Below are 14,229 nucleotides of genomic sequence, written 5' to 3' on the forward strand. Positions count from 1 at the left end.
GACCAAGCAAATTAAACAGTAAATACAATTGTATAACTATCATCAGGTATATAGATTTCCAATGCTTAGTTCAAATTTCCATCACAAATTTATTCTTCTGTTCATCATGTTCCTCTCGTTCGCTAAATTGATCGACCAGAGTCGTAGTCCATTCATTTAAATTACGTTCAGTATAACTAGAACATTAAAAGTATTGTTAACTGCAAGTATAACAACGTTTAAATTTATAAAAAAGTTTTTCCCTTAGCCTACAAGTGTGCGTATTGCAAAAGTTTTCCAATGAGCGTATTTGAAGAGCAATTATTTGACAAAATGGCATCGCATGTCATCTGGCCAGTTATATCGTCAGCTCCATTGATAGTGAATTCTCTTTAAATGTTTATCAGAGTGTAATGAAATTTAAAAAACGATTTATATTAGGTGAATAATAATTTACAAACCAAACAAGTGAAATCGATTTAAAATTCATATTTGTACTATCATCTCAACATGTTTATGAAAGGAACTGTCATGATAACGAAACTAACTGAACATTTGCTTGAACGAGATGGCAGGCCACCGTCATAACAAATTTTGAATGAATAAAAAAAAACATTACAATTAAAATACATCAACTAACAAAACGACTTACATGTAAACATCTAAACGAGCAAAAATAAAAAGAGGGATAAGTCGTTGAACAAACAAAGTGAGAAGAGACGGAAATAAACAATTCCAACAGCAAATGAACGTAACGTATATGGTTTATAACGATTCAACAAAACGTGCATAGGAAGGAATACAAGCACGATGATAAAAATATCGAAGACAGGTCAGTCAGCATTATTTAACAACAACGAGGTATAAACCACGTAATTAAAGCACTTTTGATTTTGTTCTTTAAAGGCATAGGTATCGAGTGAATAAATTTAAAAAGCATCGAAATGTGCTTGCATACAATCAAATCGTGTGCATAGGCAGATGAAGGCATTAACTACATCAGAACATATCACATGTGAATATTTAGATACATACACACATGCTAATTTTAATATATTCATTTTAAAATAACAAATTTTTTAAAGAATCTGAATTTGTGTGATGGTTTAGCGTGGTGAAGAAATTGTTTTGGTATATTTTTATTTTAATCGCGACATATGATTAATTCATTCATTCAGCAGTCATTTATTTATTGTATGCTGCAATCAGCATGTTTTAAACTATTAGCACAAATTCAAGATGAATTGAAGGGTTAGGGTTAGAAAGTGTCAAATAGTTAGAAAATCATAAAATGACAAATTTAACTACAATATTGCAAAACAAGAATAAAAATGAACGAAGAATGAATTGTTAAATGAATGAATGAATAAATAAATGAATGAATGAATGAAATAATTAATGGCTGAATATGTATAAATAAATAAATATTTAAAATTAAATAGATAAAAACAACTAGAAAAAATAACAAATTGTTCCATAACAATTATTCCTGCCAAGAATATCTGATAGATTAGACTAGAATTTATAAGCTTAATACATGATGATGAAAAGTCAACGTTTAAATGTGTGTTTGTGTGTATGTGTGCGTGTGCGTGTGTGTGTGTGTGCGTAATACCACGATTTGCATATCATTAAAAATAAATAAAACGAAATAAATTATGTTATTTAAATTTTCCAGTGAAAATTGCTTCTGCATTAAATAAAATGAATATAAGAAAAAAACTAGAAATTTTTCAAAGTGGGCTCGTATAAACAAAAACAGGTACTAAGGCAACGAGTCCGGTGATGTTTTGTGACAATTTTCAACAAGTGAAATGCTAGATGGTGGAGATGATGAAGTTAATGATGATGATGATGATGATGATAGAAAAGATGACGACGACGGATGATGATGACGATTGCATTAAAGAAGATGACTATGATGATGATGAAGATGGGATGATGAGGACGAAGACGATGACAGCAATGATGAAGACGATGATGAAGAAGAAGTTGACTAGGCAGAATCAAGAAATTGCACTCTGAGTTGACTTCTCTGGAAAAAAAATGTGAGGAGGGTGTGTGAATAATGCGGCTACAGGACGTAACAATGGTTAAATAAATACACACTAGGTAGATATTCAATCATGAATTTTTTCATCATGGACATACCATCAATTCCAATAATCATTCATCACCATCATCAATATCAACATCGTCATCATCATCATCATCGTTACAGCCAGCTTCTTCGTAATCAGTGTCATCACCATTACAATAAAAATCACCAACGACACTTAAATTAAGGAAATAAACTTACGTGACTCTTACAATCATTCGAGGCATCATCATCATCATCATCATCGTTGTCGTCGTAATCATCATCGTCATCATCATTATCGACGTTGTTATCATCACTACGAATGAACTTCATCGTATCATCATCAGCATTGTTATCATTATCATCATCAGCAATGTTTTTGACGTCATTTTTTGTATTGTTGTTGTTGGTGTGGCTACTATTGTTGTTAACGTGGTTGTTGCTAATTGTTGTAGCTGTTGTAGATGGTTTATCAACTCTCAGCACTTGAATCTCTGACTTCAAATGTTTCAACTTCTGCTGCAGATGTTTCGTCTTCTCCAAATTAGTGAACCTGGAGCAAGAAAAATCAACATTCTCATCGTTCGAACATTAGCGTCATCGTCTACATCATCGTAGGGACATCCTCTTCTTGATCATCATCCGACAGCATCTTAATCAATCCGTCCAACCAACCAGTCAGATAAGCCTGCAACCAATCAACCCATCCAATCCAACCAAATTACCAGCCAACTAACTAACCAACCAACTAACTAACAAGTCAACTAATCAACCAGTCAACTAATCAACCAGTCAACCAGCCAACCAACCACCCAACCAGCTAATTTCAAACCTATCGTTGTCAATCTCCCTGGATAGTGATGTGACATCAATTCCTCTCAACTCATCAACACCACCCACTTCAGTTGCATCTTCATTCATGTCAGCACTCGAAGGAACATACTTTGGGTACTAATTGATTGATTGGTTGGTTGGTTGACTGATCGACCGATCGTAAAGAACAATTGTCAGCATTTATATAATTATGAGCAATATGTGCGTTTCACACACACTCACAAAAACACAAAGACATGTAGATAAGCACAAACACACACACACCACACACACACACCACACACACACACATACACACAGATAAACAGACACACACACACACACACACACACACACACACACACACATTGATAAACGGACAGTCCACATACGCAGACAAACAGAAAGACAAACTTGCACCTTAGCAACTGACAGCTGAAGTAGTTGTCGGTACTTATTCCTCGTTTTCAACTCCTCTTCTCTCATCTCCATCATCTCCAACCTGAGCTGGTCGGCCTCCTTAGACCTTGCAATCGTGGACGAATGCCAATCAGATGATGGATGGACGGTGGATATCGATGAAATGGATGGACGAATGATGATATGGATGGATATTAATGAGATGGATAGGTATGAATGAGATGGATGAATAATTAAATGGTTGAATTTGCATGGGTATAAACAAAATAATAGCAATAATAACAACAACAGAAATAATAATAATAATAACCTGCTATCGCACTCCTCGACAACCTGGGATGCCAGTATCTCAGCCTCCAGTGCCCTCCTCTCATACATTATCCTATCCTGCTCCATCTAGAAAACACCATTCAACATGATCATAAATATTCCATTATTATTAGTAATAACAATTTTAAAAAATTACAATCAATTGCGAGACGGCTAAACGGTTAATGTGCCGCGCTAGCGACCGGGTTAGAATGCATAACATTTCCAGCAAAAGAACTACTTTTCCATTACCATGTTATTGTACACAGAGTGGTTTGGAAAATGGCAAACCATTACGTTATAGAAATAGCACGATTACAAGGTATGTAATGTAACGAAAGTAATAATAATGCTCATTTATATAGCGCCCTATGTGAGAAACGCATATGTGTGAAAAGCGCGCATCTACATGATAGGCGGAAAGTCTTTTTGCATTTGAACCCAGTTAAGGCAACACTAGAGACGGGCATCTTACAGCTAAGCCACCATTCCTCAACATAAGTTCAATACAAAATTCTCAATGAAGTCACCACTGCTAACCTGTATGCTGGCCATGTCAGCTTTGTAAAGATCCAACTCTTGTTGTTTGACCTTGACATCCAACAATTTAATCTCTTCCTCCAGCAACATCACTCTCTCACTCAACAAGTCACATGACTGTTCGGACTGCACCTAATCAGTTTGTAGTAGCAATTTGTTGGTGTAACGGTGCGTGGGAGGTGCGATGTGATCAACAAAATGATTACAATTCATTCAGGATGCTACTTGAATTACACTGCTGCCAGTTAGATTAGTCTCATTTATACATAACGCAAAACCAAGATGCACCAAATATGTTATGGAGGATGATAAAAAGAAGAAAAAAAATTTGGTTACTTGATCAAACACATCATCATCATCATCATCATCATCCTCATCCCAAACATCAACAACAGAACGACAAAAGAAAACCCACCAGGGCATCTTGGGATAGTGTTAGTTGTTGTTGTAGTTGCTGGCATTCCAGTTGCAGTCGTTCAACAAGACTCCGCTGCTCCTCTATCCTTCTCTCCATCACCTCATTCGCCTCTCTCTCTTTCACCATCATCTCTCTTTCTAACTGTTAATTATTGTTCAAAATATTACAGTTATTTGCTAATGTCGACGGCCATTGTGTCGTTATGAACGACGTAACAAAGTTGAACAACAAACAAACAAACAAACAAACGAACGAACGAACGAACGAAGGAACGAACAAACAATCTGCCACTAACAGTTTTCTGCTTCCTGGCCTGCACGGAGATGATCTTCAGCTGCTGCATCTCGCGAGGCTCCGGCCTTCTCCGACACATGAACAATTCATGATTGCCCATACACAGCTGAATTATCTGCAGTGCATGCATGCATGCATACTAAGTAGTGTTTTTGAATCGGGAGATTGTGATGTGGTAGGCAGAGTTAATGTTAACCTCGTATCAAATGCTGAAATGTGAAACAAAAATGAAGCATGACAAACAAACAAGAAAAAATTAAAACGAAAATCAAAAATAAATAAACAGAAAAAAACATTATATAGATAAAATTAGAGGATAATGAAAAAAACAATAGAACATTCCACAGCATTCCACACATGATGGTAAGGTAACTAACTGTTTTGTTTGTCTTGACGTGATCAACGAAGAAAATAAAATCCTGCATTGAACGATCCACCATTCGAACCATAAACTGTTTGTTAAGTAGCACATCAATCACATTATATAACGATGAACTGTGCTTGCTACGTAGAACATCACATTATATAGCGATGAACCGTTTGTTATGTAGAACATCACATCATATTCATCATCGTCCATGCCATGCTTTTCTATTCAATTACAGACTAATATGAAGTGTTGAAAAGTCTGACAATGCAAAAATTAGTTCAATTTTGTTTACATGCATACTAAATCTGTGTTATATAACTCAACTTCATTCGCATGTATGCAACACATAGTTGCATAGAGCTGTTTATTTTAAATGTTTGAAAAATATTACGAATGACAACCTTAATGTTCATGATTCACACAGATAAACGTTTCATTAGATGCAAAAAAAATTTGATAGCCAAAAATATCAAATTAATACATTTGTTTACCCCAGTCTACTTTGCACTCAACTCCAATGTTAAGCAAGTTCATATGTGTATCTCTACAATGATGATGACTATTGTAACAAAGTTGTATGGTTTAAACTTGCAAACACGATAAAAGTTGATTCCAAGTTATATCATGGAATATTTTCAAATAAATAATTTAATTGCACGTGGTAGAAACAAAATTAAAAATGAAAAAAAAATCCAGAAAAAACCTTTTTGTCACTGAAAGAGACGTTACTGATTTGGTTCCATGTGTAATTGAAGCAGGGCTGATAGACATCAGTTGTGTTGTACACGTTGATGCCACGGTTTGTTATGCCAAGGACACATTTGTTTGTCTTGTTCCTCTTCAAAGAAAGTTAAGTCAGTTGCTAGTTGATACATTACTATCATCATTAACACAGATATCATCATTGTCATCATACTAGGAACATAATCATTGCTATCATCTTGAAACCATCATCACTGTCGTTATCTTTACATCATTATCTTATTATCAACATCATCATTTTCATCAGTGCAAACATGTCAATTAACTTAATGATACATACGCTTCTAATCAAAATCACGTGATGATAATATAAAGTGATGACAATATAAAGAGCCTAGATATGAAATGTCAAAATAACAAGCAATAACATAATAAAAAATAAATAAAAATAACTGACACAACAACATAAGAAGCAAGATTTACTTACTTTAATATTGAAATATGTGACCCCAAAGCATTTGAACTGCTGAGCTAACCCCAAGTACTCAAGCTCTGCATCCACTCTGAAAATTATTTTGTGGTGTACAATTTAATTGTTTTCGATACAATATCCTCATTCCATCATTCAACCGTCTTCAGCATCACCATGTTCACCATCATCATCATTGTCAACATTATCAATATTATCATCATTATCATCCCCCAGGTCTGCAGAAACAAACTTTGAAAGCATTTTAACTTTTGAGCACTGCAGATTAAATAATTCTTCATTTTGGTTGTTTTTGGTAATTTGATATTTTTTGAACAGCTGGTCAGTAAAAGCATCCACCTCACTTCTCATGTTTATTGCACATGAAGCTTTTAAAAAAATATTAATTTCCAATTGAATTAAAAAAATTATAACAGAATAGAATAAAAAATACTATCAACAATGACAGATAAATTTTAAGTAAAACAAAACTTCAAAAATATATTTGAAAAAATCAATATAAGAAGTTGAAAAAGTTGAAAGATTGACTTACCTACCTTGGTTTGTAACTCCAGTGCCATGAGACTGATGGCGACTTCTTCACCACTCAAATTTTTAAACAAATCCTTACATGTGATGTTGTTAAGTACTGTTGAGAAGAAGATCTCAATTGTCTGGTCCTGTATCAGCTCTGCAGTTAAGTTCTCAGGGTAGTATTTCACCGTGAAGGTAAATTCTCTTGGCATTCTGCATTTGACTTTTTGTGATAAGATCTGTTTTCAAATGACATACAATATTATGAAAAACTATTTCTCACTAATGTAAAAAAAGATATTTTATGAAGATTCTTTCAAATGAAAACATTTTTAAACAAAATTTATATTTTTAAAAAAACAAAGGATATGGTTATAAAAAATTTACATGATAATTTTGAAATGCAACAAATTTCAAACCTGCTTATTATTCACAAGCCATACAAAATCATTGTTCACGTCCTCAAATTGCATGCCAAAGTAGGACATTTCCCTCAAGCCGAGAGAATCACTAACTAAACACATCAAGTCTTTGCCTTTTGCTTTTAACTAAAAAATTCATTTTGAATAAAAACCAATGTGTTGAGTTTTAAAATTTAATTAAGCTAGATGAATAATTTAAAAATTTGATTCAATATAACAAACAATTTAGCAAAATCAATTAAATCAAAATCATTACCTTCATACTAAACATCATTTCATTGTCACAGACCTTAACCAAAACATCAAAACATTTTTTGGGATCTAGCTTTTTATCACTATGTATCTTCAGTGATAACATCCTTGTCTTTCTAACCTCCAGAGGCAAACAAGTGAAAAGAAAAAAGCTCCAGTTTAATTTTTGTTTTCAAACTGAATAATTAAAAATAATTTTTTATATAATTTATAATTTATTGATATTTATATTAATAATTAAAAAAGGTTCAACACTGCTTTTATTTTATAATCATAATCATTATGATTATGTAAATTGTAAAGTAAATGTAAAGTATTTTAAATTATTTCATCTATGCAGTTAACACAGTAAGCACTTTTAATTTTAATGTTCACTCTTATATTAAACTTGTATAGTATACTAAACCAATAAAAACTTTAAAAAATTAATTAAATAAAAATTAGTTGAGCTGAGCTGGCTGGCTTAATGATCTGAAAAATTAGGAAATAAAATGTGCCGATCTTTGTTTTAACATTTTAAATTAATATTATTATTACTTACTTAGCTTTTTAGGCATTTTAATCAGTTTTTTATTTTATTTTTGAGAAACCGAAATGTAATTATTACTTATTATTGTGTGTAATCATAGACAACTAAGTGATATTTATATATAAAAACATGCTAACTTGACTTTGTTGATATTTGAAAAGTAAACTTCATCGAACTCTAATTCGTCGTTTCTTTGATGAATTGTCAGATTGAAAAAAGAAACGATCAGACGGCAGGAATGACCTCTCCAGCTGAGCAGGGCTCTTTGACCATGTTAGAATACAATTTTAATTAAAAAAAATTTTTTTTTGCACTTTTTATGGAAATATTACATCGAGTAGGCCGTGTTCCACTTGCACATGGCAATGTATCTATAATATAATTAATACTAGGCGACGTTATAACGGACGATGTACAGGCTTACATGCGTGCCTGTGCACACATGGCACGTGCTGATTCTAGCTGCTTTTACATCTCTATTAGTTTATTTTGACCTTTAGCAGTTTAGCTTTTAGTTTAACATTCACTTTCTTTTGACTAACAACATTTATTCTAATTAAATCTGTCATAAATAATAAAGTTTTATTTTTTATACTTAGGAACTTTGAGCTGACGCTACCAAACGAGAGACATGCCCAAATAGTGCACAATTCACTAAGGATTGATAAAGAACCCTCCAAAAACAAAATAGAGAGAACGCTCAATGTTGAAGGCCCAAAGCTCATTGTGTTTGTTTAATAATGTTTAATTAAAACCATTTGTTGTTTTGTTATCCTAATTTCACTTCTGTCACCATGCTTGTAATTAATTTAGAATTGTCTATTTTTATCTATAGAATAGAATAGAATAGAATGCATAATTAATAAAAGAGCTCTGCTAGCCAATTATTTGCTATGACTTTTTAAGCTGAGTACTTTGTTTACCATCAACATTTACCATCTTGTTAAGTCTCATCCTTATTCCTAAACCAAAATTGCAAATAAAAATCATATGTCAACATTTAAACTTTAAAAACGTTTTAGCAAAATTGTATTACACATATTTGCTAAGGCCTCATGGGTACTTTGACAATTTGAATTTACCGTAACAACTGTTGAATTTACTGTAACAACTCTAAAACAACACAACCCTGGCAGATCGTGGAAAGCCAAAGACAGTCGGTCATTGAGGGTCAGTGTTAATGGGTTCCTCGAACTTTTGTCATTAGTATTGGACACCATTGGAGATTTTGATCTACAACTAACCAACACGTGAAAGGTGTTGGATGGACTAATGTATGAACGAGTGGAACATGTATGTATGAATGTATGAATCATGTTTGAATGATTGGTGAACAAAAAATGTTTTTAGAAAAAAAATTTTTCCATGAATGATTTTGACATTTCTATTTCATCTCGCAATGGAGTTTTAGGAAATCAATCGATGTTTACATATTTACAATGATTACCGATATTTGTTACGTTGCTGTACATTATCGAACAACGTTAGAGTTGTTGAAAGTTTAGGTTCCAAGCTTCCAGTGTTTATCATTATTAATACGTTCTTCATATAAAAAAAATGTTTATTTTCAAGAAAATACATGACTGCAAATGAGTTTGAACAAAAAAATCTTGGATACGCATCGTGTAAAGTGCTGATACAAATTTTATATTTCTAGTTTAAGTTTCGGTACGCTTTTATAAAACCGCGGCGGTTTTGGATCGATAGAGTTAAAAAATAAAAGGTTCATATAATTATTTTTCGATTTCATAAGTCTTTTCTATCTTGCATTTCTAATTATTGTGTAGTTCTGGCAAGTGCAGAGTAAACAGTGTATGTATCGTTTCTAGGTTACTACTGGACCTCTGCCATAGAGATCGTACATTACATTAAAGGACGAATTATGCATACGACGTATACGGAGTCTTGAACTTTCTGACAGCATTTGAACCAAGTCATCGAGCAAAACCAATAAGAGGAAGCATGAAACCCAGATTAAAAGCAGAGAAACGGGAAGTCCTGAGTGGCGGCAGACTTTTGGAGCTGGCTAATTTTCAAAAGCTTGGAAAAAAGTTTACAGTCCTTAACAATTTAAGATTCTAATGAATACCACAGAACAGGCACGCATCTCATAGCATACTCCTTGCTAAAGTGACTCGAAAATGTCATCACGAGAGCTCAACGAAAACAAATAAATCAATCTTTACAGATTGTCGTCGTAATGTTAAGCATCCAACGAACCCTTACAATTGGTTCATTTTCTTTTAAAGATTGCAGAACAAACCCTGTTTTTTTGTTGATAACAAATTTATTATATACATGTGTACACGCGCTCTTGTTAAAAGAAGTTTAAAATAAGTTTTGCATAAATTAAATATATTAAAAATCAAACGTCAACGATTAATAATTATTATTAGCAAATCATGAAAGGTGTCACTTTTAAATGTATTTCAATCATCGAATTCATACGATAATATTTTTATTTCTATTTTATTCTACTCTTTTAACACGAAAAAATATTTAAGCAACAAAATACCGCAATAATAAATTAACAGTAATCTGTACGGCAGTTAAAAATTCATCTCTCTCTCTCTCTCTCCCTCTATTTTTCTCCTATCTCAGTTGTGAATTAATTTAGAAAAAAACAGCAAATGATCAGTTGAATTAATAACTGAACTACAAAGTAGATAAGGGTAGAAACACGGATTACATATACATGGTGAATTTAATAACTTACATAGACAAATTAATTAGTTTAATGGCATTAAATAGTTAATGAATTAATTTATCAGAAAGTTATTATAAACTAAATAAATCAACTGAACTCCACGTCAAACAGCAAGAAACTGAAACAGAACGATCAGCTTATTCAAACGCAAAATAAAGGTCAATCAATTCTTTCGTTCAATCAATCAATCCTTTATTCAATTATTCTATTATTCATTCATTCACCTAATCACTCAATCATTCGTTTGTTCATTCATTCCGAATCATTCATTATTACGGTTAGACAATGAAGAAAGGGTTAACAATTATAATAGGTAATTGTTAATATTGTAACATTGTTGTAATATTGTTATTACAATTAATAATGTTATTACACATCTAAAATAATAAATGACATTAACGAACGAACGAACAACCAATCAGATTGCAAAGTTTCATTGTACTTACACAAGCTTAGTACAAACTACAAACACAAATGATGATTATTAATAAATTTCAATTCAATAATTCAATTCAACAATATTAATGATGATGTTAAATTCAAAATTTAATTCTACCATATTGATCTAGTGATATGTACACACGTATATGTATATTTATTAATTAATGTATAAAAATGTACGTATCTATGTACATTAAACCGTACACGAATAAACAATAATAATAATTAATAATAATAATAAACTTATATATATTATCATTACACCTTTTACGAGCCTAACCAACCAACCGTCCATACCAAATAAATAAACGAATAATAATGAATAAAAAAAAATCATGAAAAATTAAACTAATATATAAATCATATATTAATAACTGCTATGCGTTATACCTACATTGTAGAATCATACATATATTCATTGATAAGAAATTTAAAGAAACGCCAATATATGTATATGCTACATATATAAAATGGTCATATTATAAATACATGTTTATATATATATATATATATATGTGTGTGTGTGTGTGTGTGTGTGTGTGTGTGTGTGCGTGTGCGTGTGTTGGTAATAGACCATAATTTTTACAATATTCTATAAATTCTACCGAATGTTTGGCGTTAATATGTTTGTAGTTCGTTTTTTCGATTTTTCTCACTAAAGTTTTTTGGTGAACGTTTAGTTTATTAAAATTAAAAAATAAACTTATTTTTCGAATTCATGCTGCAAATAAGGCCATATTTCGATTCCGAATGAATCATCATCAGTGCTCCTTGTTGTATATATAGGGAAATATTGACTTTGTCAAGATGAACTTTGACGTTGTAAAAATTAACTTTGGTGTTGTAAAATTGAACTTTGATGCGAATTAGGTGTCAGGTTTCTTAATTGGCTGGTCATCTTCTTTGGTCCCTTTTCTTCATCGATAGCATCATATTCTTCTTTGTCACTAGCCAATTAAAATAAGTTTATTTTGAATTTTAATAAACTAAACGTTCACCAAAAAACTTTAGTGAGAAAAATCGAAAAAACGAACTACAAACATATTAACGCCAAACATTCGGTAGAATTTATAGAATATTGTAAAAATATATAAATATATATATATATATATATATATATATATATATATATATATATATATATATATATATGTATGTATATAATCATATATACCAAAACTATTTCATTATGATAAAAAGGAGTTACTAGTAATAACACTAGTTATTACTAGTAACCCTAGTGAGATAAACTCCCCGATGAACTACCATTCATAGACATTAGATATACGATGACTAGTTAGATAGGTCGTTAACTACAAATTGTATAAGATTCATTATATCAAATAATTCATCTATTTCGATACTAACGATAGTAAACAAAAAATAACTAATAACATTAATAATAATAACATATAAAAATAATGATTATTGATGAAGGATTGAATGATACTACACACACATATATATATTATATCTATGATACCCAATTCATTTGTAAGTAACCAAAAAAGAAAAAACAACCATTCATTATGCATGTGCTTGTCGTTATAACTTCAACAACAGAAATGATAAACAAATAGTGAATATGAATATAACTTTAATTATACTTTTAAAATATACTTCTCCAATCATATTGATCTGCTTGCTTTGCTTGCTAATTAATACGTGCGTCGGTTGGATCAGATGTTAAAAAGACATTCCCAATTCTAAATTAATATCCGGTTGACATAGATAGTAATAAAGATGGTTAGACTGATAGATCTCTCATTAAAAAGATGTTAAAATTGTTAGCGTATATATATAAATATATATATATATATATATATATATATATATATATGTCCCATATTTAAAAGTAGCAATGGTTAATAAGTCCTATATCAAACAGTAATTAAGAGTTTACTACTAAAAAATAAGTATTTTCGTTGAGTTATTAGCAATGATAATAATTAAAAAACTAGAATAATGAATTTAAAAAAATAAATCCTAAAGAAACAAGAGCCATAAAAATATTTATTATATCTAACATATAAATATAAACCACATGAATGGTTTCATGAATCGAATACCCAAGCTCGCATTAACAAAAACCAATAAACCACTTGTTAAAACAACTGAACACAATTACGTTTGCCCAAGCATTTGCATAATTAATTAATTAATCAATCAATCAATCTATCAACCAATTAATTAACTAATCTCCTTATAAGACACTACAATAATCTCCCATTTATCTGAAGCTCTTTACATATGTATTAATTAGAAACTATCATATGAGATAACTTTATTATTACATTATATATAAAAGCGTAGATGTGCTATATAAATATTTATTTATATATTTATGTACATAATATAAATACATATATATATATATATATATATATATATATATATATATATATATAATTATGTTCATATATTTAAAACAATATATGGAATGTCCTTTATTGAACTATTACATTAATTGTGTAGCAACATATAAATATATATAACACTAACCTTAAATCACAGCGTGTTCAGCGTTAGTTAGCTTCTTGTTTATTTTTTCGATTTTTCTTACGGCAAATAAATAACAAATTAAATGGTCGTTTAGTATTGAAACGAAGAATTAACATTGTAGAGACACAGAGTATAAATATTTGAGCACAACGTATCAATTTGAAAACCGAAGATGGTATAGGAATACCGAAATAAGCTTTTTTTGTTCTATCATGCTTAAAATAAATAAAACTTTTGGTTTTGAACTCAAGAAACTTGACAATGTTTTACGACCTACCGTTAGAAAAATCGAAAAATTAAACAAGAAGCTAACTAACGCAGAACATGCTGTGATTTTCATCAATAATTGCATTTCTGACAGTTTTTATATTCATTCATACATACATAAACATATATATATATATTTATAGGTATATATATATATATATATATATATATATGTGTGTGT

The 14,229-nt window shown here is 30.9% G+C and overlaps 2 protein-coding genes across 2 annotated transcripts; one reads left to right on the forward strand and one right to left on the reverse strand.

Annotated features, from left to right (window-relative positions):
* Positions 1 to 248: 248 nt before the first annotated feature.
* On the reverse strand, positions 249 to 8,200 carry HELRODRAFT_189253 (hypothetical protein; the record flags this gene model as incomplete). Its single annotated transcript, XM_009027371.1, has 15 exons — positions 8,153 to 8,200; positions 7,607 to 7,779; positions 7,348 to 7,476; positions 6,948 to 7,167; positions 6,648 to 6,783; positions 6,413 to 6,488; positions 5,927 to 6,061; positions 5,231 to 5,305; positions 4,855 to 4,968; positions 4,557 to 4,700; positions 4,142 to 4,273; positions 3,603 to 3,688; positions 3,306 to 3,398; positions 2,388 to 2,612; positions 249 to 369 (listed from the first exon to the last, which is right to left on the reverse strand). The coding sequence occupies exons 2-15, from the start codon at positions 7,706 to 7,708 to the stop codon at positions 249 to 251; spliced, it is 1,788 nt and encodes a 595-aa protein (XP_009025619.1). The 5' UTR covers positions 7,709 to 7,779; positions 8,153 to 8,200.
* Positions 8,201 to 8,369: 169 nt separating this feature from the next.
* HELRODRAFT_163523 (hypothetical protein) lies at positions 8,370 to 10,213 on the forward strand (the record flags this gene model as incomplete). Its single annotated transcript, XM_009027372.1, has 4 exons — positions 8,370 to 8,404; positions 8,731 to 8,859; positions 9,268 to 9,381; positions 10,006 to 10,213. 4 exons carry the CDS (start codon positions 8,370 to 8,372, stop codon positions 10,211 to 10,213), a joined length of 486 nt encoding a protein of 161 aa, XP_009025620.1.
* Between the last annotated feature and the right edge of the window lie 4,016 nt (positions 10,214 to 14,229).

This window comes from Helobdella robusta, assembly GCF_000326865.2.
Source record: "Helobdella robusta unplaced genomic scaffold HELROscaffold_5, whole genome shotgun sequence".
NCBI lineage: Eukaryota > Metazoa > Annelida > Clitellata > Rhynchobdellida > Glossiphoniidae > Helobdella > Helobdella robusta.